This window comes from Drosophila subpulchrella, unplaced genomic scaffold, assembly GCF_014743375.2.
Source record: "Drosophila subpulchrella strain 33 F10 #4 breed RU33 unplaced genomic scaffold, RU_Dsub_v1.1 Primary Assembly Seq354, whole genome shotgun sequence".
NCBI classification, from domain to species: Eukaryota; Metazoa; Arthropoda; class Insecta; order Diptera; family Drosophilidae; genus Drosophila; species Drosophila subpulchrella.
Window position 1 is genome coordinate 1,477,131 of NW_023665577.1, and position 26,298 is coordinate 1,503,428.

A 26,298-nucleotide genomic window follows, 5' to 3' on the forward strand; every position below is an offset into this window, starting at 1 on the left:
GTGTGAGTGCCAGTGCTATATTTGTTTCGCATAAAGATGCAGAACGCTATCTGTATCTGTATCTTGGCGCACATGTGTGCGGATATTCAACGCTTCAACGGCCTCTTAAAGTGCATATGCCTCCATTATTTTGCACTTCCGTTTGGTTAAGCACTTCAATCGGTGTGCATTGGGTACCTCAATACAAAAAATGTAGTTTAAGTAGAAAAAATATTATAAATAGCATGGTATTCCTTTAAAACTGGTTATATTTAAAATAGCTGGTATTTTTTAATTTGGATAGCGACCTTAAAATGTTCATTTCCCTTTAAAATACTTACGTTCCTTGCTTTAAATTAGATTCCATATAAACCAACCGAACGTATAATTTTTATAATTTTTGCAACTTTATTATTATTTAAATTTTCATTTCATCTTAAGTGCCTGCAACTTGTTTCACACCATTTTTGCGGTTATAAACCATTAAATTAAATTTTCTTCCTTCCTCAATTGGGTTTTTATTTTTATTTTTTACTGATTTTTACTATATTCCATTTAGTCCGAATTTGTTAATGCTAAGTCTCTTTCGCACAATCGTTACACATTTTCTAACGCGATAGTTGTCATGAGTTTTGGTTTTAATTGTATCGTTTTTGTTTTGCCAGTTATGCAGCAATCTATATATTATTTATATATACTTGTTGTATTATTTGGCTAATTATGCTAAGTTTACACCATTACATTAATACATAGATTTGTTTTTATAGATGTATGTATATGCATACAGAAGCTATAGACTTATACATTCTCAATAGGGCTGTAAATGGCTTCTGTTTTTTATTACAGTTTCCTTTCGGCCTTTTTTTTTACTGCCGCTAAATGTGTTTATGTAATTTACAAGTATTTTAATAAGCGCCGTAAATTGTTTGCAATTTTCGCGCTGTTTCACTTTAATGAGCAGTTCCATTGCTTAATTTTCCCATCCTATTTTTTCGCGTATCATTTCCATTTTAATTACAATTTCGGGCAATTGTTTGTAAATAGTTGTAATTCAGAACGAAAAAACCAACTGAATACAAAAAAAGATTAAATTATGAATATTTGTTTCGCTTTCACTGCGCTTTTCAATTGCCCCGCTTAACTCCTAATGGAATTTTTAACTATTCTCGCAGTTGGAAATTTGTATAGCTATATAGAGGAGCTTATTTGTTTTTTATTTTGTGTGGGCTTATATACGCATCTAATTTTAATAGCTATATAAATATTTATTTAGTTACATAACAAAGTAGCTGCATGCTTACAATTAACAGTTTAATTTAATTTGCTTTTGTTTTGTTTGTTTTCTGTTTGACCAAAGTTTAGTTTCAGTTTTAGTTTGAGTTTAAGTTGCTTCTATTGTTTTCTTGGGGTAGTTGTACAGTTTTTTTTTTACAAATCTCCTGCCAAAACTTAAAGAAACAGCTCCTTTGCACCTGTACATGATTTGATTTTATGGCTGCCGTATTTCTCTGAATTTTTGCTAGTTCTTTTTTGTGTTTGGTTTGGCTAAAAACTGCATTCTCATATTTATTCGTTTGAAAATGTATATATATGGGAGTTTTTTGTTGTACACGGAGAGTAGTACTTTTAATTCTGCATCTAGTTTTATTTACACACACAATTATAATTCAGTCTTTGGAAGAATAACATTCATGTTCTTTTTTGTTTTACGCATTCAGAATTCTCGTAGTTTTTCCTATACGTTTATTTTACCGTAATGTTTTTATACTAACGCCAACAGAAGGAAGAGATGAAATCTTGTCCGTAACTTGGAATCGTGTAGTTTTATTGGTCCTAATTAGTTGCGAAATAGAGAATGGGTTGGAAAAAAATTTAAAGAGGGGGAATAAAAACCTGGAATATAAACAGAATACAGAAGAACAGTTTGCTATACTAAAAAGGAAAGTCTAAAAATAAATAGAATTATTTTCCATAGTTTTCAAAAGAATAATTGTATTTACAATGAATGATTTCTAAACTCAATATTAATTTCTATACACAAAAATAGTTTATTGTAAAACCATTTTTACTTTAGAAAAGCTCTACAACTGGTTCTAAAAAGAGTAAAGGGGCCTTATTACCGAAAAACATATTACCTTTTGGTGAACACTTTGTAGCTTAGCATTAATTCCAAGTTAACTTTCCTTGATAATGATTTCGACAACGATCTATACTTAGTCAACTATTTACAGAGTAATTTATAAAAACCAACTAGCAACAGATTTTAGCAAGGAGAAGCATCTGTGTGTATTGGATAGACACAGTTTTAGCTCCCGACACACACTTACTGGCCTTGTAGCCTATGTAACTAATTTATAGAGACAGCTGAAACGCATAGGGGAAGGGGTTAGGGATTAGGGTTAAGGACTAGGGATGCAGTGCGTTTAGAGATCACATTTAAAACGCACGGTCAATTAATGTCACACACGCAGCTCGTCCATCAGCGGATGTTGCTGCTGCTGTTGCTGTTGCTGCTGGTGCTGCTGCTGCTGGTGTTGCTGCTGCTGATGTTGCTGATGTTGCTGCTGGTGCTGCGTGGTGGTGGCCACAATTACCGGCACAGTGGGTGGCGTGGGCACCACCAGCCCACCGGCCGTGGTCAGCACAGTGGTCATGCTTTGATTATGATGATTCTGCAAGTGTTGCTGATGGGTGACCACATGTTGCTGCTGCTGCTGTTGCTGCTGGGCAGGCGAGTGCTGCTGGGCCTGGGCCTGCGTTTGCTTCATGCAGCTCTTTTTGGTCAGTGTACCGCATTGATTGCCCATCACTTGGAGGGCGTGTGGCGGCGGCATTTGCACCACCCCGGACACGCCCACCGCCCCGCTGACCGAGCCACCGCCCCCCGGGTCCTGCAGGGACTTCATGTGCTTCGGCGGCGGCGGGGCACGGTGGGGTATATCCGCGAATTCCGGCGGTGGCAGCTGGTGGTGCTGCATGGCATGGTGGTGCGAAAGTAGGGTGGCCGGATCGCTCTTCGCGTGGATGGTCAGCGTCTCCAGGTCCCCGCAAATATTGTTCGGCATCTGTCCGTTCTCCTGCCTTTTCAGCTTGGTCTGGGGCCTGGGCTCACTCAGCCGGGTCTTGTCCCTCTGGTAGTAGACTCCCGCGAAGATCAGCACATTTAGTATCAACAAGGAGCAACCTATGGCTATGGTCACACTCAATGCCGTGGAGTAGGCTGCAAAACCATCATTGTCCTGCGAGGCACTGGCCGCCCCGCCCCCGTGATCCCCGTCCATCATATCATCTGGATATATCTTACTGCCCCCGTAACGAGTGCCGTTCCTCTGCAGCGATGAGGACGGTGAACTGAGATTGAGTAGCGAGAATACCTGGTTGGTGAAAATCGTAAAGTTCCCCATGGCCGCTGCATTGGCAGCCCGTGAAGTGTACGGCGGATTAAGGGGCTTTACGGAGGCATCGCTGGGTATGTTGTTGTCCTCGTCGTCATCATCGTGCAGTTGGTGGTGTGCAGCGGGCACATTATCGCCACCCGGTTTATGCAGATCCGGGATAAGGTTCAGCCAGAAGGAGAGGCGATGTGCTCTATAGTGGTTCTTTAGCTTTGGCTTGGTATCTGAAGAGAAGGTATTAAAAAAAAGAGAATACCATCCGCATTATATATGCTATCTTTTGAATCTAACTCTAATAAGTGGCACTCAAATGAAAATGTGAGCTGGAATTAATTTCCACACTTACCGAAATTGAGGTATTTCTTGTGCACACTCTCGTAGGCCGTCCACTCAATGGTTTTATAGCGACTCCGTTCCTGGCGACTGCCGTGTTCCGTTTCCATTTGCTCATTTGGATTGCTGCAAACGGGCGAGATTGTGTGTTTAATATGGGGTCGTGGATGGACTATGCCGGCATAAATGTGAATTTAGTTTCGTACACGGGAGAAAAGGATATATCGAATAAAATGAAAATAACACAACATTTGGCTGGACTAGCCAAGGATGAACTTTAATTTTAAACATAATCAGGTATTTGATTGTAGTAGAAATTTCATAACTCTAAAATAATTTTGTATTATGATTCATTGAAGATATATCATTTTTTCCTGTGCACGTGTTTGTGGTCAGTTAGTGGACCCCATCTAAAATGGAAACCAGCAGCATTCAGAATTGCACTTACCCGGTTCGCACAAAGTTGGACCAGTAGAACATCACGACTTCCGATAGACTGATTTCGGTTTTCGTGTAGTTGCGCGTGAAGTGATTGAAACCACCAACGAGCGGGGCACCGAAGATATAGGGCAGGTCCTCGCCGTGAATGCAACCCTGGCGCTGCAAAATGCCAGAAAACCAGAAACCAAATTGAGTGCCCAGCCCCACATCAGCCCTTTGACCCTCAACCTATTAGTATTTATGCATTTGCATCTGGGCTTCAGCCTGTCAATGCAATTATTTTAACTTGACTTGCTGCACAATTGGGAGATTTGTGATGGAAGGATTTGACGTACTCAAAGATGGAGCCATATAATTGTGACATTGCTGATTAGGAATTTTAAAACACTTTGAAATATTTCTTAGCCATAAAATGTAATCGAAATGATTTAAAAAAAGGATACCCAAGATAAACATTTTCGATATTTATAAAGATTTTACTTAAGTCCATCGACGTTTTCTTAAAGGAATGGCCTGTATTTTATTTATCCCCCCTAAACACCTTTCTGAACTTGAACTCACCTGAGGATAATCACCGAATCGCGTCTGGTAGTCGAACACGTACAAGTAGGAGTTGCGATGATCCGCCGAATGCAAATCCACCGTTTGAGCCGCCGGAGCCACCACCTGGGCATCGCTCAGCGCCTCCAGTGTTTCGTCCCTGGGGAAAGTGGGGAGAAAAGCACAACATTAAAATCAAATAACAATTTTTCAATATTTGCCCGCCAGCGCCCTTCAGCTCGTTCGCAATTTTCCGGCTATTTTGCTATTGCCCTTCGCCAATCGAGCTGTGTTCAAGTGCGCAACTAACAAGCCACTTTGAGTGCTGCCACTTTCGTTGATGTGGCTCGTATTTACCTGTTTACCAAGTGGGGCTCTCCACGGCGGCCTAAGCCTATTTTGGGTTTCCACTTTTTACCCCCCTCTGATTTTTCCTGCATTTGTCCTTATTTTTGTCTGTCTGCCCCTTGCGTTTTTGTAGTTTTTTTAGCATTCCAAATGCAGCAGCGGAAAATTTGAATAAAACCCATTTGGCGCATTTGCATACATATCTTTTCAATGCAGCAAAGATGGAACCACCAAGAGTGTCCCTTGCTTTTTATTATTTGCATTGTCTCTTGATAAATTTAGTGTTTGAAATTGTGGGAGCCTTAACTTTAAAAGCTTTTTTAAATAGGTTTACTTCCTCAAGGGTAAATATTATACCTTAATAAATACAACAAATTTACCATTCGCAGAATGTATAATGAAAAACTGCATCATTAGTTTGTTGCTTTGTATTCCCACATCGAGATTGGTTAATTTATTTTAAGGTAGAGCCAAACCTCGATTTCGTTCCAGTAGTCTCTGAATAAAATGCCTGACTCTTAATTTAACTAGTACTCTGTTAAAAATCGTGTGTATTCAATTAATTAAAGTTAACGGAAGGTGTTTAATTAAAATTTTAATATTAATAATTATTGATTTTAAATTTTTTTATGTAAGTGTACGTTTATCAATATAAGAGCTACGAATTTGATTTTATATTTTCCCTTTGTAAATTCTTTTTTTTTTCCCAATTGCATATATTATAATCAGAGCTCTCAGTAAAGAAAACTTTGTGGTGCGCGGTGGGAAGTCCTTTTCATCGTATTGTTGACATTTAAATGGAGTGGGAGGCGCCCACCTGACTCCCCTCCTCCTCCTCAGCACCTGTGATCAATGCTCCAAGGAAACTCGGTCTCAGGCGGAGTTGGAGCGTGAAACGTTTGCCGTGCTTCATTGCAGGCCACTTAACGCACGTCCGCACAACTCCGGCGAATACTTCGCCAGGGCTGTGAAAGGCTGTATTAAGTATACGCCACGCGTTGCAGTTGGGAAATCAATTTGTTTGCCATATTTCTTTGGAAATATTGAAATGTAATTCCGCATAAATTATGCAAACACAAATAAATTGTTTGAGGAAATCGAAACGAAACGAGAGTCGAAATATATAGTGTACATGATATGAATGCATTCTGTGCGCCGGCTGCGATGTCACTTCGACCTAGTCGCAAACATAAATATTGATTGAAATCGAAAAATGAAAAGCAAATCATATATTTGATTGGGTTTGTGTGCGAGCAATTTCCATGTCACTTATGCGACCCGTTTGCGGACAAATTGCAGCCAAACATTATTTATGAAGGCTGGCAGGCTGGCTGGCTGGCTAACGGCCTGCTAGGCTGGTAGGCTGACCGAAACGATGGAAGAAAAATTTGCATTTCATTTGCCATAAGATTGAAATCAAGATTCATTTAAGCCGCCTTAATTGAATCCTGGTCGGGAAGTGAGCACCGGAGCCAGATATCGGGGCATGCCATGGCGCATTTAATTAAGAACGAAATATTTATTTGGCACACTCCCCCCATTCTTGCTGAATCCTTGGTCTTTACCCTTTCCGCCCACCTGGAGTCTCAGGTTCGGTACCCGGGCTCGCATACAAACGAAATTACTCACCGGATATTAATTGGATGCTGCACGGGCCTCTCCCAATCCGTATACTCATTGACAATCGTGGCGAATATCTCGTTCAAATGGAACGTGTACGTGTTGCGTACGTAGGCCTTTAAAATTCTCGACCGGCGATCCGCCTCGATTCCGTACTGCACGTCGCCCGAATTGAAGCTGAAAAAGGCCTCGGCACGTGTCACGCCGGCCATCAGGTCGTATCTGCGGAAATGCGATTGAGAAATGGGGAGTCAGTGTGTGCACTTGAAAAATTTAAAATATTTATGTTTATAAAATCCCTACAAAATCTGGTTTATACTTAAGACATATGAAAATATAAATCGGTCTTTAATATAATGGAAATATATAAAACTTAATTGAAACAAGCCTATACAATTATACAAAAACTAATTACAATTCCAAAAAAATTATGAAAAGCTATTGATTAAATAATTTTATGAAATTAGCAACATCTTATGTGCATAAACACCATTTCATCAATTCGATAACACACGAAAGTTGACTATGAATTTAGCCCCAATGCATTAAATGCTAAGGCACAGCCTACTACTCCATAGAGGTCTATATAAATTTCAAATAATCTGACAGCTCAGGTGATATCATTTAATGAACATATATGTGTTGGAGAATGCAAGAAATTTATACCATAAACATAGTAAATAAGTATAATTAGTTCATCTAAAACCCTTCAGCGAATATTATAATGTAGGTAATCGATGTGTTTGAGTAAAAATATTATTATTAAATTATTAGCAAATTTTATATATTAATCTTTTATTTGATTAGAAAATTCGAATACAACTTAAGTCGTATGTTGAATAAGGTGAGCAAGCAATTAAGCATTGATTAAATAAGTTTCATAAAAGAAAAGATTGAGTAAACTTTAAAATAGAAAGAGATCATTTTGATTTGGTTTGGAAATGTCGCATATTTTCTGTGTGTAAAGTTGCTTTTTGGAGAGGTGTCAGAGTTCGCCCTTGTTAGCCCCTCGGAAAAGATGAGGTTCTTCTGATAGGTTAAGGCTACCTGGGTGGCTGATGGAGGGGGTCGATTTCCGACCTTCTGCCAGCCGAATTAAGAAATAAACCAAGGGCCCTGCCCAAGTGCACGCTCTGGCTTAAATTATGCTTTGTAATTACAAATTTGCAACCAACAAATTGCATTCCTCAAGCATCAATTCACATTTATCTCTCTGCCACAATAATTTTGACTGAAAACTTTGGATCCATTCATTTGTTAAACAAGTTGAAGCAAGCCCTTGCAGCTAACCGCACTCTTGATAGATATAAAAGTTTGAAGCAACTCTTGGCCAAAAGCAGCTGGGCAAGTATCAACCAGTCCTTGACCAGCGCATCTACTTGCAGCAGTTGCAATTTCAAATTTATTTTTGCCTTATTTGTTTACGCACAGTGTGCGATGGACATAGACGAAAGGAGAGATTGGTCGGTGGGTCGAAAGTTTTGCGTTTTATATTTGGCAAATTTTATTTGCTCTTTGTGCATGCGCTTAATGGAATTCCTTTGGATATTCGGTGCGGTGTGCGTGTGTGCTCGGCAAATTGCTTTTAAATGTGCACTAAGAAATATTTATACTCCTTTGGCTGGGAGACCGACTAATAGCCCCCGGGGCATTGACAGTTTACAAAGCGCACCGAGATAAATTCATGTTAGACCCACAATGCAACGCTGCACTCAAGTTGCCGTTGCAACTCAAAGCCAGGACCTCAAAGTGCTGCAATTTTCAACTCAAAAAGAGTTCTCATTAACTATTGACTGTGCGTTTGATTGGCTGGCATTCCACTTCCCAGTTAATTATCTATTCAATTGCAGTTCGCCATGGTGCTTGACTTGAATTGCAGCCAGCCAGTGATGGCAAGAACTACATTTCGGTACTTATTGGTTTATAGTTGAACAGAAATCTGCATACCACTTTCTAAGCTATTGAATGAGGCTAGGGTATTATGACACTAGCTTGATTATGACTAACATAACATTTTGATTTAACATACAAATTCATTACATGTTGTTAAGCTGTAGGCCTGTTTATCTTGGTTGCCAAGACTTTTTATAATAACTGCAACAGGATAATATAAAGACTTTTCCATTGAAATCTAAAATATTATTGTGTTAAGCTCAGAGAACCATTTTATGAGCTGCAAAATATTTTATCAGGGGTGTCAAAGAAATCTCTTCCGATCAAATTTCTCCCCAATCTCGGTGTCACAACCAAATAGTAAGCTTTCTAAATGTTTCTAATATCAGACCCAATTAACTACGAAACTCTATAGATTCTGGGTCACCGGCGGTTTTGGTTGGCTGGTTTCCAAGCTGTGACACTCCTGTGTATGGGTATTTTATGCTCTCAAATAGGATTTTCAATGAACTCTATCAGTAGTCATTTTCAGTGACTATCCAGTTAAAACGAATTACTTCCCCCATCACTAAAACTAACCCAGTTAAGGGATGCAACAGCAGAGCCGCACATCAATTATGGAATCGCAGCTAATTAGCTGTTAATAATATATATTAACATTGTAAAATGGCTCAAACACAAAGTGCATAAATCAAGTGGCCCATACCACTCGGCTCTCCAGAAATCCACAGAAATCCACAGGAGCCACAATGACCAGCAGCGAGCTGGCCATAACAAAATGAAGCCCAGCATTTGCGTGCCTAATGTGCATAAATTAATTATATGCAAGTGTGGGCCGGGCAGGTTCGGGGTAAATCTTATCGCTGGCTAAACTAGCGGCTGTTAGAGGGCTCGTGCCTTGGCAAATGCCGAGATAAAACTCCTTTGACACCCAACAAAGCAAGCACAAACTTGCCAAAAGAAGCAAGAACTTTAAATTAATTATAGACCCTACTCTTGTTACATAGAGCTGTACACTGGGAAAAACATTACCTAAATGGTTCATCATTTTCCTGCGGCCCTAAATAGATTTAGTGCATTTTCTAGGTCTAATAATATTTTTAAAGTGGTAGGTGTAAGTAGTAAATAATCCCAGTTAGCTAATTTACTTAAACGAAGTTTTAGATGAAGTTGTTGTCTTTTAAAATATTCTTTATCTTAGATAATAAGGAAGGGAAGTTTTAATACATTTTTCTTAGTGTAATCCTTCATATATGTGTACGGGGTAAGAGTTAAGGTAAAAATAATTAAGCATTTGCTGGCCTGGCCCAACTTACCTTGACAACTTGTTAATGGCAGTTTTTCTCATTAATACTGCATTAATTAAAAAGTCCGCCGCATGTTGTGAAAACGTGTGTGTTGTTGTTCGTTCGTGCAGGCATATGTGTGAGGAAACATCATTTCATCATCATCATCATCATCGGCAGAAGCCGTTGGAATCGCGTTGGGGAGAAAAATGGAGGAGCGAAAAAACCATTGCATTATAATTTATTTTAATTATGCAAAGGAAATGAAAGTAATTTGCGAGTACACGAAAAACGCAACCAGATGTACTTAACATTTTTTTATGAATTTAACTAACCCTTTTTATTAGTAGATGTAAATTGTATTATTGTCGTTACACAATTACTGAAAACATTTTTTTATATTACATAATAAAACAACAACTCATTTTTAAATGTTTCTTTTTTACTATAAAGCCTTAACTACGCATTATGAATAGTACAATAATAATAATATGGCTTGCAATATTTTTAATGATTTGGCAAGAACCAGGTTAGAAGTACTCGTAACAACTTTGTTTTGTTTCAGCGACATGAATTTCATTAAAGTATTTTATTATGTTCACCCTAATATAAAATGCATGCTGTTGTATATTAAAACCCTATAGTTCTTTGTACGTTTTTCATGTAAATAAAAGCCAACTAAGCCAACGTTTGTTAATAAAATATATGAGCATCGGTAACATGGCGTATGAGTGATAAACTTTAAGGCAGGGCCAAAAGTCCAATATCCAATCCATTAAAAATAGGCACAGAAGCCAACTTCAAAACTTACCGATATTCTCGAGTTGCCCGGGCGTTCCCCAACCGCCGGCAGCAGCGATTCCCGCCTCCCCGCCCAGCCCATTTCCGGCGGCCGTCGATGCCTGAGCCTGGGCCTGGGCCGCCGGAGATCCGGGGGCGGGCGGCACGTAGTCCCCACCGTCGATGACCACTCCGTCGATGCTGGGCCCGAAGGCAAAGCCAAACTCCGGCGGACGGATGGGCACGCTGAGCAGCTGGTCCAGGGTCTTTTCCCGCAGGCACTTCATGAGGTGGGCGTGCGGCAGGTCGGAGGCGCAGTTCACGTGGTGGGCCACAATGGCCGCATACTTGGCCGGGTTGCTGACCAGCGACCAGGGCGCCAGGCCTGAGCCGGACATCAAGATGGCTCGATTGAAGAGCAGGCCTTGAGGATTGGAGTATAGGAGTACACAGAAAGAAATCGGATGAATACTTATTGCCGGCAAGCTTTATCAAAAGAGCACGACAGATGAGTTTTTTATGTGGGAACCCTTTATATAACTTTTCCAAAATGTATTCCAGTGTCATATTTATCGTTTCCGATAAACAGAGGAATAGGTTCTAAGCCTGGAAAACTTATGGAAATGTAAACTCTAAAGTATTATTTTATTTTAGTCGCTACAGCCTACGTCTTGCATTAATTTCAAAATATTTCATTTGATATGATGAGATATGACTCTTCCAAAAATATTTGTAACTATAAAAGTTTTTCAAACATCTTTGTTATACAGAAATACTATTAAAAATGTTGCAAAACTGCAAACATGTAGTTATGAAAAATATTTTAAAGAAATTTATCTACTTAGTATATATTTTATATGACAGCTGCTAGTATTCAGAGTAATAATAATAGTGTAAATAAATTGTAAATTGGCAAAATGGCTTTTTTCTGTTTCTTTTCCCTGCGAACGGCTAATGAGATGGGGTCCTGCAACTGCAGTATGTTTGTACCGTCAGAGGGATAATGGGGTCGTACTCACCCTCCGGCACGGCCATCGACGAGATGAGGAAGTGGACGCAGGCCGCCCCCGTTCCGTGTCCGGCGAGGGTGATGCTGTTGGGATCCCCGCCGAAGGCCACGATGTTCTCCTTGAGCCAGTGCAGCGCCGCAATGATGTCCATCAGGCCGTAATTGGCCGGCAGCTTCGAGTAGCGGTCCGTGTTGGCATTCAGAAAGCCTGCAAATAGTTGCCGGGTTTGCCCGCACTTAATCAGCAGTTTTCCTAGCCGCCTGATTGGCTCGCGAATGGAAATTTAATCGATTCGCCGCGTAGTCGTGCAGTCAGTCAGTCGGTCTCGTTGCCTATTTAAAATGTCAAACGCCACTCTTTTTTTGCCCGCTCTCTCGGGCGCGCAAAAATGTGCAAAGTCACGCGTGCAAATCATGATGTCAGCACTTCCGTTTCCTCTGCAACAACAGAGGCGGCGGCAGCAGCAGCAGAAGGGGTCGGCTGGCTTAGTGAAGGGGGCGAAAGGCAGAAAGAAATGGTGGCAGGCGCCAAATGAGGTCACACTAATTTCGTCTGTGCATTTGAATTTACACAGTGTTTCGGGCAGCGCACAGTGGAAATATTAGGCGCTTGTAACAATAAAAATTGGTAAGGGTTTTTAGAATCTTTGATTCCCCTAAGAAAAATAGACATAATATGAATTATGAAGCTAAGGGCGTTTTAAGTCTCAAACCATTATATGTATATACAATACAACTTAGTTATGTATAGGTACTTTTTATACAAAGTAGTAACCATTTCTTTTAATTTTATGGAGTTTTTTTCAATAAAATAATTTACAAGTAAATAACTTCTATGAACATAAAAAATATTTACCCATCTGAAAAACATATAAATCAAATCAAATATTATATTCCTTTCTTAGAAAAAACTTGCTATGCTTAAGTTGTTTGATTTTTCTGCACTAGAAAACCTGAGTTTTAAAAAAGGTACTATGCGTATTAGTTGAAATAGGCAGAGCTTTGATGGTTAAAATGATTTACCTAAATATTATAAAATATTTCTTTCTACCCAACATTTTTTATAAATATACACAGGACAAAGTTTAGTATTTTTTCACTTCCCTTTAGGGACTCTACTATATGTAGTATCCACAGTGCCGCTGGCGAATTTTGCGCCAGACTGTAACTAAATTAGTTAGATTATGGAATAAATGTACGCCTGGTAGCTGCTGCAGTTGTTACGGCGGAAGTGCAGTTGATGTTGCAGCTTTTGCGATGGATGGGCAAGGAGGTTGGCCGAAAGGCTGAAAGGCTGAGGGGTCGATTGGTTGGCGCACGTCCGCCTCATTGCACCGACCTCGCTGCCTGTCCGTCCGGCAGTCCTTCGTCCTTTCGGTCATGCACTCGGCATATCAATTAGCATTAGGATTCGAGTGTGTGGAGCACTTACCCAGCACTCCGAGGCGATAATTTATGGTTACCACCAATATTTGTCCATAGCTGGCCAGCACCGATCCGTCGTAGGGATTGCCGCTGTTCCACTCATATGACTCGCCGTGCACAAAGACCAGCACAGGATACTTGGCAGGACCTCCGCTCCCAGCCGACGAGGAGGATGACGAAGACGACGAGGAGGATGAACTGGAGCCACCACTGCCCGAGGACGAGGAGGATGAGGAGCCGGCGGATGAGGCCGAGGAACTGCCCGAGGAGTCACGCGATCCGACTGTAAAATAGAAAGAGAAAGCAACATTTTTTAATTTAATTTACTTTATCCATTTTATAAAATTAATAATAAAATATTTATTTGGCTTATGAGAAAGTATGTCTTAATTAAATATTGTAATACTTAATGTTAGACATAGGCTTTTTTCCACTTGTGACAAGGATGGTTTTGAGTTTTTCGCTGTGCAACGAAAGGAAAAAGAAATGTTAATCGACAGCTGCTCAATTGAAGCAAATGATGGAAGTAAATTGTAACATGGGAGAGCAAAAATTGATTGTCTTTCCGCCGGAAGTCCTGTAGAAATAATTCAAGCTTGCAATGAGGGAAATAATTGCGGGCGAACAGATTCACGGATTGCGCCTTTAAACCCCCAGCTGAAAAGCCAAAACCATTAATCAAGTCTGCCTTGGAAAACGGGTAAACAAGGTATTAAATCAGACCTCTATTGACTCGACTCAGGGACAAATGAGCGTCTAAGCCTCGAAAATAGCCAAATTAGAAGTAAACAACTCTTTTCCCTTTCGGCTTGTGTGACGAAAGCCCAAAGTCATCGCAGGCTCTCCTGGTCTAGTGGACTCCAATCGGAACCGACACGTTTTGGAGCTTAAGGTATTTACGTATTGAAAGGCTTTTTCCTTAAGAAGAAAAAAAAAGGGGGCTGCATTGATCCCTTTTTGCTGACGTGTGTGTGTGTGATGCAATCCTAAGACGAGTGTGAGCCTTTGGAAACGCACATTTGGGGATTAGGGCGGAGAAGTTCTGCCATCTAGACAGGATAAGTGTATTTTAAGCACTTCAAGGAGTAAGGTATTATCACTTTTTAGATTGCCACTTTGACCATAATAACTAAAATCGAAGTTTACTATCAATGCAGGATGTAAAATCAACATTCAGTTGTATATTTATAAATAAAAAGATTTCAAAGCAATAATTTTGCAAAAATTGATATCACTATTACAGCAGTCCCACTTAGCTTTAAAACTGTACACTGCCTCAAAAAGTAAGACATCACTTTAAGGCCATCTACAAGTAAAACTATACTCACTTTGCAGCAAAGAACACGAAATCGCTCGCAAAATGCAAACATAAATTTATCTTTAGAAAAGAAGGAAACGAGGAGGAAAGCAGAGTTTGTGCAGCTGCATCTTTGGTAGATACATATCGCATGTATCTGAGCACACGCTTGTATCTGAGCTAGTCAACATCAGGCGGAGCCGCCCCACCACCCACTCTGCACCACCCACAGTGCACCACCCACCGAACAAAAGCCACAACAACAAACATAACAAAAGCAATATGAGCATGGGTTTCTCGCCTGCTGCCCACATAGAAAGTTCCTGGCTGGAACAAAAGAACCTGCTTATCAAAGCGGAAAAAGAGTTGAGGAGGCGATGGGGTCTTTGGGTGGGTATGGGGATGTTACCAAGAGTTAGAAGAAGTGGCGAAACGAGCACCGTATAAAGGCCAAAGGAGGCAAGCAAGTTACTGTGTCACTGACTTTTATAAATAGCGCGAACAAAGAATGGCTCGTGGCACGTGTGGGGACCCCGGGCAAGGAATCGAGGGGATCCACACCATATATAGATAGATACCTATTGAGACCTGGCCAAAACCCACTGTGAGTCGGTAGCTGTGTGTTAACGTGCCACCGAATGGAAACCAATGTCAATATCTATGGAAAATCTTCTCGCCTCGATGTCACAGCAGTGTCACAATTCTCACATTTCGAGCTAATTCAATGAGTTTTCTCTTAACCGCAGATACTTCGGTAAAATGTTATATAGCTGGGATAATTTACAGATTCACAGTGCCAAGAAACTTTTCAAAACTAATTTCAAATATGCCATATCAGCTTACACACTTTGATTTCATAAGCTGCTTGTAAAGACCAAGTACTTTAAACATTTCACTAATTTGGCAAATTAGAACATAGCAGTTTATCTCGGCAAATTACACCGCATAATTGACAAAAATTTCTGTATTAGTTGCGAGGAAACTTTTCAGCCGTAAAAACCTATAAATTCCATGAAGGCCGCAAAAATGCAAAGCCCCCCTTCAGTCATTACAGTAATTTGAGGCCAGAAAGGTTCTCCCCAGAACGGGAAGTGAAGGGAAAGCCACGGAACATGCAAACAGCATTTAAAACTTGTCTCCAAAACTTCCGACCACCCGCACAAAAACCCGGCCAGAAAACTTTTGTTGTCATTTCAACAAAAATGGCGACGTTTTCTGCAAGTTGCAGCCCCCGGGGGATGCTACTTACAACAACCAGAGAAAAAGGAATTAAACTTTTATGACTGCCCCCGAGAAGAAGTCAGCACATACACAAATGCACTTAGAACAAAGAAGTACTTAAGATACTTAATCTTAAAGAAATGCTAGATATTCTTGACCTACAATGAAATGATGTGGGGCAAATACAACATTTACGTGCTTGGTATACACGATATTAGGATGTTCTTTACTCTAGGTTTACATAGTTAAAGTTTTGCTTAAGTGAATGATTTTTGTTCTATTTTCCTAATCATTCTTTTATTTCGGTGTATCGCCGACAGACATAAGTTTAGCAGGGTTCCCCACAATTGCCCCGCCTTAAAAAACTTGTACAATAGTTTTTGCTGGGTGCTGGGCAAAAAGTTTGCTCCGCATAATTTTGCAAATGTAAATATTTTGTAGTAACGCGACTACAAATATGTGTTTGCCGGAAACTAATGCGACTTTCGGGGCCCACTGTCGTGCTTGTTAATAAGTTGAACATGTTTTAATTTACATGCTCGGGTTGTCGTTTAGTCAGTCAGCCCCATTTATTTGCGACCGGCAAATCACAACTTGGATGTGAACTTTTTAGGAGGTCTCGTCTGAAAGTTGCCGCCGGGAGTTGCCGTCTTTCGGAGCAGTGTCGACAGTTCTGTGTTATTTTGACTGGCATAAATTTAATCATACTTGCAGCATGTGGCAAATGCGTGCTTTCTCTTTTCCGCAGTCTAATAGCACACATTTTGTAGCGACATTTAACCAAATTCTGGCAGTGTGCCACTAAATGGAACTAAAGTGATTGACACTATTAAGGCAGCACTCTCAAAAATGTGGCAACTGGGAACGGATAAAGGCATTAAGCTGGATTACATTTTATAATCTAGGAGAGAATGTAGGGAAAATTTAATAAATTATTCAAATAAGACTATCGTTTTTTGAGAGCTGTGTGTTCCGTCATATCATATTCTAAAAATTACCTATTTTCTTAGAATATTGTAAAATAATTCTTGATCGAAAGCTTGGTTAAAATAATATATGTGAAAACGGGTCTTTAAAAACTTTACACGGATAACTAAATTTAAATTTTTTTTTATATAGTCAAGGCTAAAAATATTAAATTGTTCAATGCTTCAAATTGAAATTGAATGGGGTTTTGTCTGACTTTTTTTTTGCCTTATTGCCTTAATAGTTTGCTAAAATATATTATGAATATGTTATTGTTTTATTTAGGATATTTTTAACTGGTTTTCTGAGCTCACTTTATGTGTACACACATTTGCTTTAACAATTCCCGCAAACAAAGTTTAGTTGACAAACCACTCGAGTATGTAGAGCAATTTGTTGATAATAAAGTTGCTGCTATTGAAATTCATTTTCAAGTATGCTCACACAATATTGTATTGCTTGTTTTATGGTACACACTTTCACACCCAAAACAAACTCAATAAACAAAAAAGTAACAAACTAAAAGCTCGAGGAGAAGAGGAAACCGGGTCTGAAAACAGCCTTCAGGCAACCAAAAACTAGGTGAAATCAATATCCTCGGCTCATTTTGCTTGGCCTGCTGGCAGTCGCATTGTCGTCGTAGTTCCCCGACTTTCCTCTTTCCCTGGAAAACCCCTTTCATTTCCTGCTCCCAAACAATGCTACTTGTGTTCGATGGAAGATGCTGCAAAAAATCTAGTTCATTTCGTTTTATGGTAGTTGTAGTGAGAAAATTTCATTTCGTTGAGCTTCAAGTTTAGTGTCGTCCTTTGTTATACACCAAGTATATTTTCAAGTACGGAAATTTCTGGTCAAGAGGACTTATTTAACTGTATTAAACAAATATATTATTTAAGAAAGTTAAAGTCAAAATAAGAGTTTCTCTATTGCCAATAGAACACTGCTTTATTTTGAAGTCAAAAATGTTTGAGTAAAGTAAATATTTCATATTTTTAAATTCCACCGTAACAAATTGGGTATTATTTCTTATAAGGTATTATTAAAATTAGTTAGTATATCCTACCGTTTATTTTTTTATGTCCTTTAATACTGACACAGGTCGAGTTTAAAGTCTTTATTCAACAAATTCCTCATCTCCATCAATCTTTTTCCCTGGCATTTTTTATACCTTCTGTTTTTCGTTTTTATCGATTTAATAAATTGCAGGATTGTGGGGCGGTGTGTGTCTTCAATTTAAGGTTCATTGGGTTCTGGGTTCGTGGGAATGTTTCGCCGGGCCCTGAGTTATCCAGGTGACACAGTTACGGTCACGTAAGTTTTCCTTTTCTATCATTATTTTTCGACATTTTGCACTTTATGGCCGAGCTGCTGGTCCTCTTAGCTCCTGAACCAAACCTGTCCCGAACTGTTTCGCCCCGTCCTCCTGCTTTTAGGTGGCGAGTGCATTTTCGGTTTTGTAGTTTATTACTTTCGCTTAAGTTTATTTTTTTCCTCCCATTTTTATGTTTTCGATTCGGCGAAACTTTTCAGCTCCAGCAAATAAATGAAACTGGTTGCAAATATTTTCGATATTTTTTCAGTTTTCCTGTCCCTTCCTGTAGTTTTAAAATGCTTGTTAAACTGTTGGCTGCGTTATGGGGCTTAAGTGGTGTTGGGAGATTAACACAAACATGTTTGGGGTTTTCCGAAAAAAAGGAGCACATGAAGTTCGTAACTTTTTCTCGGTAAAAACCCGATAAGTGAATTGAATAATTCAGTTCGCAGACAAGATATAAATGGGGATTTCTGGTTATACTGTGTGGAAAGCTGGAAAATGTTTTGCAAAAAATTGTTGGCCAAAAGTCAATTGGTTCAAATACCAATTAAAGTTCCTGTGGTCAGGCGGAGAAACTTGATTTTCCACTTAGTATTTGTCTCGAACTGCATGAGTGAGTAGGCAAATGTACTCGTAAATGCAAAAAGTCATTCAAACTTAAAGTTTTCGGGACGGCAACTTTTTCTCAAATTGTATGAGCAGAAAGTTTTCGAATAGTTCCAAGGCAAATTGAAAATGTTAAAGTTTAAATTCCGAGCGGCTGCAGGAGGAAAGCTGGCAATTCCGTCCTAAATGAGCCATCTAATCTGGAGTAATCTGTGGCTCTATAATGTTAATAAACCCAACGGATGAAGTCTCGGCATTTAATATATTGCACGTACTTGGCGAATATATAGGATGGAACCGAACGCAGGAAACAAAGCGAAATGTCAAAAGCGGGGAGAGATGAAATTATGATTTCGTCATGCAAAATGCGGCTAAACACTCATAAATAAAAAACATAAAAGCTCGTAAAAGAAATATGAATGCGTCTGTGGGAGCGGGAAAGTATGAAGTTATCACGTGACTCCTTACGCACATTGCACGCCATAAATTACAAAGTACTTTGCCCGCCAAAACTCAATTTACATTCATGTACACAACACCCAAACACACACGTGCTCCTGGCCCCTCACCCACACAAATGCCCCTTGCTTCCTCGCTGATAAGCCCGAAATGAATGAGGAAAATGCGACGGGAAAATGGTCCAGGAAAATGCCGGGGAAAGCCAGCGCCAGGCAAGTGTGAAGAAAAAATTGTTGCATTAAATTAGGCGCACACAGAGAGTGGAAAACTTTACGATGCGTCACTTGGCCCACGCCACACTTAAACGCCGATAAATCATTAAAAGAAAAAATAAAGAAAAAGCGCTGCGAAGACGAACCGAAACGAAACGAGTCAAATGCAAATGGAAAATGTTGCTGCCAACATTGCTTGGCATTCCCTTTCACTTTTTTGGTTTTTGCTGAACTTTTACAACCCACAAAATACGATTTTTATTGCCTTGGCCCTGTGGCAGCGTCTGGCACTTCATAAAAATGTAAAATATTATGATGCCCCCGGACACGTTCACTCAAAACGCATTGTGTGAGATTCTCCCCAATTTTTTTCCTGCACTCGCCCTTGCAAAAAATGGAAATCCGAGCGTAAATGGTAATTTCTTTTGAAATGTCATCGAAAATGTTACTGGTGCGAATCAGTGGCCTTTCGGGCTTTCTTAACGATCCACTTTGCGCAGCACCTGTTAGCCCAAGAAGCTCCGGCTGCCATTTGCAAGCTAGTTAAACACATGTACCGACTTAATGTAAGCCATCTTCACCATCCCCCACCCTGCGTATGCGTAATAAATTGCACTGCAGGCCAGGGGAGTCGATCGAAAGGGCGGCTGGGATCTGGGATCCCACGGGCCAGAAACAGAACCGGGCCACTTAATCTTAATGCATTCTACCGCTTAACCCATGCACAGGCTTAACTCCGGCTTAAACCAGCCAGCCCGGCGTTTTGCATACGAGTGCACAGGTGAGAGTGCATTTTAACGAAACCAATATGCGGCAGACACCTGACTTCTAAAAAAGAAATGTGGGCGAAACGAAAGCCCTTCAAGAAGGAGCTGTGCACAGGAAACAAAATATCAGGAAAATACTTATTCTAGTAAAATCGAAAGGGCTAAATACGTAAATCGATAGTTTTAGCCATCGATAGTGGCCACTATCGATGTAATCGATTCTATCGAAGACCACAGTGACTAAAAGTCAACTAATAAAACAAAAAGAAAACTAAAAGTGAAAATCGATGCTTGCAAACTAATGCTTACATAGAAGGAAAAAAGAACATCTAAGTCTTTACACATTTAAAATGAAACGAAGTTAAATATTGAACATTTACGTGTAAAACACCGCCGTGTTCTAAGAAATATACTTAAAACACTTTTTATTCCTCAAAAATAAAAAGAATTTCAAAATCATATCACATATTTCGAAAACCATACTATCGATTTTAGGTCCAAGCCATCGATGTTTTTAAAATTTTAAAACAATCGATAATACCGATCGTGCTATCGATTGCTTTACCAACCTTGTGGAAATACTATATATTAAGATTATCTTCTATCTGGCAACCAGAACACTTAATTTCTTTTTTCAGTTCTTTAAATATATTTGACAACCTTCAACTTTAAAATGTATTCTTATTTGTTTATCTTAGTAAAATCAAAGTGTTACAGTGTTTTAACATTTCCAATTAAACAAAAAAGTTTATCAAAATACTTAAAATTATTTATGTATTTGTTGTTAGGATTGATAGACAAGAAACTTTTCAAAAGTAAAATTTGTTGTGCCTTGACTAAGAGGCTATTAACCTATTATTTCTAAAAAGAAAATTCCCAGACAGCTCTCTCTTAACTCAAGATTTTTATTATATTACTTTAATAGGGATTTTCCCCAAGTGTGGAGCTGGTACGGGAAGATAAGGGGGCTGGATGGGCGGGAGAAAAATGTCTGGACCAGAAGGGAGACTCGATGTGGCTCCTGGCCCTGAATGTTGTTGCAAATTGAAATATGCAATTTGTCGTGAGAGATTTTGTGTGGCTTTGCCGCTGACTGCGACTGCAGGACCTGCTGTGCTGGGTCCGCTTTTCCTCCGCCAGCTTCTAGCTCCCTTTTCCCCCCTTCCAACTTTCCCTTCCTTCCTTTTCGATTCCCTTTTCAATTTCAACGTATTATCGGTTAACAACATTATGTCAGCGTTCAGGCGTAAAACTGCTTAAGAAAATTGCGGACTGGGAAAAAAATGGCGAATAGAAATTGGTTGGAAGTCGTTTTGAAATCGAAGCAAGTGCTGCGCCACCTTAATAGTTTTCTTTTCCTCATTTTCCCCACGGACCCATTGCAATTTATGGTGATCAAGGGGGAGGCTGTGGAGAATCTGCCACATAATTGCGTTCCAGTTACATTTTGTGCACAATTCTCGAATGCGCTGCTTTTCTGCATTTGTTGCAGCTCCGTAAATGTGTCATACATTGTGCCCGGGACACCAGGGCGCATGCATAATGCGCACCCTATTTACACTGGGGCTTTCTTACTCGCATTTTATGCTGCATTTTAACGACTCCAGCTGAGTTTGTGCCGTCGCAGGGGAAAGTCCGCACATAATTGATGGCCTGCACATGGCAAGCTCATCAATAACTAACATGACGTATGCGTTATAAACAAATAAGCACAGAAACTCATCCATCGTCGGCATCATCAATATCCGCAAGATATGGCGAAAAATTGTCAAAATATTAATGGCCATCAAGTAGTTCGCCCTCCTTGTTGTAGCAAATTTATGTCTATTGCTACAACTATTCGAAAGCGTGTCTTGTCTTCCCCGCCCCCATTTCCGGCATCTTTGATTGATAAATTTTCTTTTACGGCTGCCATTCTTTTTGTATCGGCCATGTGTGGGTGTGCGTTGTTTGCCCGGCCATTTTCTTCTTATGGCTTCGTTAGTAAATTATGGCCACTTCCGTTTTTGCTGTCTAATAAACTGAGCCGTCATATGTTGAGCGTAAGTGTGTGCGCGATGGCTTACTTATGGGATGCCTGCCATCCTGCCCAACTTCACTTTTGTTTGGCCACCGAAAACAAATTGACGTAAGTCGTGTGTAATTTATAATGAAATATTATACACGCTCGTTTGGCAGTTAGGCAGTCAAGTGTACTGGAGGTAATAAATGACAATGTGTGGTGTGATATCCTCCGGCTCTCCGAGTGTCCTGGATTTCGAGTGTTCGAGTGCCAGTGGAGAGTATTTTCGTAGGCAATTTAATCCGTGTCTTCCAGGAATCACGAGGCGAAATCTCTAGATTACGTTTGACAGTTGATTTTGATTATGCAATCGATTAGGTCGATTTAAGGCTGTTCTGAGAAGTGAAAGTCCGTGGCATTTAAGGAGGCTAACGAAGCCAAACGACTTGTCTTTATAAATTCATGGAAGACTAATCAATAAGAAAGCTGGAGCACTTTGAACGATTGAGTTAGGCACGAAGAGAAGGAAATACGTTGAGTGCTTTGCTCATAAGGAAACCATTTAATAAGTCCCAGAAATAACTAATTCTTACCAGATGCATTTGTGATATAACTAATGATTTAAAAACTATACTTTTTGGTGTCTAGAACTTTAATTTCCATTTAACTTTTTGTATAATGAAACCATTAAGAACAAGTACTAAAAATATGTACAGTTTGACCCTATGAATTTATTTAATTTTTCATAAACCAAATGATTCATAAATAATCATAATTGAACTTTTTTTTATATGTAATATCTCAAATAATTTTTAAATTACCTTTACTTTTTGGGGCCTAAGACTAAGTAAGGTACAAATTAATGCAAATCACAAAATAAATGGTATGAAGTCATACAATCCGAAAAACTTTTGACTTACAACCTACAAAGGTGGCAATTCCTGGCACTCCTTCCTTTGATTACCCGCAAAACTATCAAATTGCAATTTTGTTTGCACTAAAACTGAGATTAGTTTGCGTGCAGTTGGCAATGCAAAGTGGGCAGGAAGTCTTAGGTAATTTTTTTGCTACACATATTAAGCAATACCCCAAAAGGCATAAGTCAACTGTTCATTTATCCGGTCGGCAGAGGTCAAAGGCTGAGACTCTTCTGTGTTTGCAGACATGCCGCTACAAATTCGTGGGTATGTGTCTAATGCACTGCTAGCATGCAAAACGGCAGTCAGTATAACGCCCTGTAATTAGCCTGTGACACGCTAAGTGCACAAACACAGGGAAATAAATAGAAAATCGTTGAGGAACTCCCGAGGAAATGTCTTGGGGGAAACGCTTCAAGTGCATGCAATGAAAGTTACCTTCCGCCTTTCTTCGACGGACTTTGTGCCATTTGCAAGTTCCTATTTGCTTTAGTGTGGCTCATTTTCCATTTCAATTTGCCCGCACACACACTTTACTCACTCTGGAAAAGTGTTCCTTTTTATTTTGGGGCAGCCTGCCAAACTGACCACCCGAAACCAAAAAGAGGTGGAGGCGTACGAAGCCAATTATGAACTTTGACTTATCAATTTCTTGGAAAATGACCGTACACACCGAAATGGCCAAATTCTGTTGGTCACATTTAATGCGCAATTTAAATTCAATGCCTTGGGTTCTTACTATATGTATATGGCTCACTTTCGAGGGTCAAGTGGCCATTGAAAAGGTGAACTCTCTTTGACCATTTCGCCGAGATGTGACAAATTTTTCATGCATATTTTATACTTTGGCTTTGAGTGTTCCGGACTGCCACAGTGTGTGTGTGCATCGCTGTGTGTGTCGATGTGTGTGTGGGTAACCCCGGGTTGATAAAACAAAAATACATATTTCACAAGGTGGTTTTTGGGTGGCGGACAGGCATTTTCGGGCGGAGTTAAAAATAAGGCAGACTCTTTAAAAGAGCAATTTTCCGTGTCAATATTGAATATTTAAATTTGTATAAAAAAGGGAATATAAATAAAAACACAGAATGGCATCAAACTCGGCTTCGAATATAAAGTGCCCTACAAAATGAAAGAGTCAAACATTTTGCGATTTGACGATCTATTTATTTAATTGGGAAGAATATGAATTTTTAGAACGTGCCTGCTTCATATTTTTGTTTTATATAAAGTGTTAAACTAAAAAACAAATCGTTACTAGTTAGACACAGCAGAATTACAAATTACATTACAAATTACTTAAATTTAGCTTTATATTAATTTTAGTTATGAAACACTTTGGTCGAGAGTCACGACTTTGAGATACCGGGTAATCACTATATAAAAATCGAACTTATAATTTAGAGCTCCTTTAGCTATTAGCGACTCCATTGCTGACCATTTTCTGAAATATATTTACATGTTTTATGCAAACTGAAAGAAACTCTTTTCTTAATTTTTCAACTCTCGCGAAAACATTACAACCGTCTACACCACGGTCACCGTGTTTAAAAATCGCCATGGAAAAGAGTATAATAATATTTCCGAAAAATATGAAAAAATGTCAAAAGTGTCATGCGACATTGTTTCATAACAGTGAAAGACAGAAGAAAGTGGGGAAATGTCACACACACGCGCACATCTACGAACATACATATACACAAATGGCGGCCATCAGCAGAGACTTTGCTTTTCATACATATTGTAGATTTATTGATAGCGCTCCTCGTTCACACAGCCAAAGAGACAAACACACAGCTACACAGAAAAAATAAAATTAAGCAATAAATAAGTAAACAAAAAACGCATAAATTTAACAATTTTTATAATGTTGTTCTCTTCGTTTCTCAATGACAAGAGGTTAAGGCTATAAATAAAGATATTGATTTAACAGCAACCAATAAACAACCTACATATTATATTTGATTATTGCTTTCAGAAGGATGGGTATTCCGGAAATCATCTAAAACTAGTTTTACCTAAATAATGGATCAAGGAAATTAAGGCCGAAATCATGTTCTCAGTGTAATAACACACGGAGCCCCACATAAATATGCTCACATATACAATCAACGTAAACGCTTTCAGTTAAAGTCAATATGTAGTCAAGCGCTTCGTTTATAACACAAAGTTGACAAAAGTTTCCGACGCCCTTTTTCTGCCAGCCGCTTTTTTCTGCTCATATTTATGGCTTTCCATCGTCACTTGTAGGTAGTTATTCCAGAGTTATTGTAGATTCTTGTGTGTTTGTGTGTTGGCAAAGCCTAGGAAATTGCAATCGCAAGCAGCAAATACAATCAGCAACACAAACGCAGACACAATCCCCACGGAGGAGTGACTATCTGTCTCGAGGAAAGGAGTTACGCAAAATGAGCGATTTGATGTATGTACTTATGTACTGGGAACCCCTGATGGGAATCGATTTGTGGGGATAGTTCAAGCTCTGATTGCAGGCTGACTGGATGCAGGGATTGTTACTTATTACTAATTGGAAAGCGATTGAAATGTTGGGACTTGAAAGAGTTGTATAGAAATTAGTATTTGAAAAACTGATTTGGACTAGGACCCTGCATCCTATTTACTTAATTTTTCTATTTGCTGGTGGAATTTTACATTCATTGTGTGATCTTTTATTTTAATGATCTTTTTCCCGTATTAGGTAAGGAACCAACATTAAAACGCAGGCAAAAAGCTAAGTTTTTAAGAGCCAAACAAATCCGGACTTACATTCCTGAAAATTAATAAATTCAGCAGTAAGTTCTCTTGAACCTTATTAAGTATGCATCTAAATTGCCTGTTTAATTAGAATTTCAAAAGTTTGTTTCCAGTTTTCTGCTGTTTTGTCTGCGACTTGAGTACATAAGCACCCAGTCTCCACCAAAAAATTTATCAGTAACTTTAAAATGTACGCCTTGAAAAGTAAAGATTAAAATTTCACAAGTCCGCTTGCTTCGCATTGACAAATCAAGTCAATGCTTTAAAACATGCAAATGCTGATGAAAAACTTTGCGAACTTGACACTAAATGGTACGCAGGGGCTGGGGAAATAATAAATGTAATTTCGAAATTTTCCGTTTCCTACGCTCCCTCGTTGCGTTTGGCAATTGTGTCTGGCATGAGAAAATGAGCAAAGTAACCTCATTCTGGTCTTTGTCTGACTCGTTTTGCCCCCACAGAAATGACAATCTCACCCAGCTGCAATATCTGCTGTGAAAAGTTTGCGGGGAGAGGACAAAGTAAAAAGTTTACTTGTTTTTCCTTCCTTTTATTCTGTTTTGCAGATTCTTTTCCTTTGGCAGTGTGTTAATACTAATAGTACTGTATGAAAGTATGGTGCCTTGCTTCTATTTTTGGCCGTTCATATACATAACTCTCGTATTGGCACTCATACGAAAAAAGTTAAGAAGAACTTCATTTCCGTGTGTGACCAGAAACACGCACCAGGCGG

At 39.3% G+C, this 26,298-nt stretch overlaps 1 protein-coding gene across 2 annotated transcripts in view; it reads right to left on the reverse strand.

Moving 5' to 3' along the window:
- Window positions 1–364: 364 nt before the first annotated feature.
- Window positions 365–26,298, reverse strand: part of LOC119559777 (neuroligin-3) — an 81,643-nt gene continuing 55,709 nt past the window's right edge. The window contains exons 5-14 of one of the 2 annotated variants that reach the window (XM_037872856.1): window positions 13,057–13,332; window positions 11,635–11,832; window positions 10,770–11,039; window positions 10,647–10,724; window positions 9,866–9,902; window positions 6,666–6,878; window positions 4,710–4,848; window positions 4,156–4,307; window positions 3,721–3,833; window positions 365–3,598 (exon numbers count right to left, since the gene is read on the reverse strand). In XM_037872856.1, the coding sequence (XP_037728784.1) occupies window positions 2,439–3,598; window positions 3,721–3,833; window positions 4,156–4,307; window positions 4,710–4,848; window positions 6,666–6,878; window positions 9,866–9,902; window positions 10,647–10,724; window positions 10,770–11,039; window positions 11,635–11,832; window positions 13,057–13,332 (2,636 nt within the window). In that variant the 3' untranslated portion in view covers window positions 365–2,438. Of the gene's footprint in view, window positions 3,599–3,720; window positions 3,834–4,155; window positions 4,308–4,709; window positions 4,849–6,665; window positions 6,879–9,865; window positions 9,903–10,646; window positions 11,040–11,634; window positions 11,833–13,056; window positions 13,333–26,298 lie in introns of both variants that reach the window. The other variant, XM_037872855.1, reaches the window with a different exon arrangement.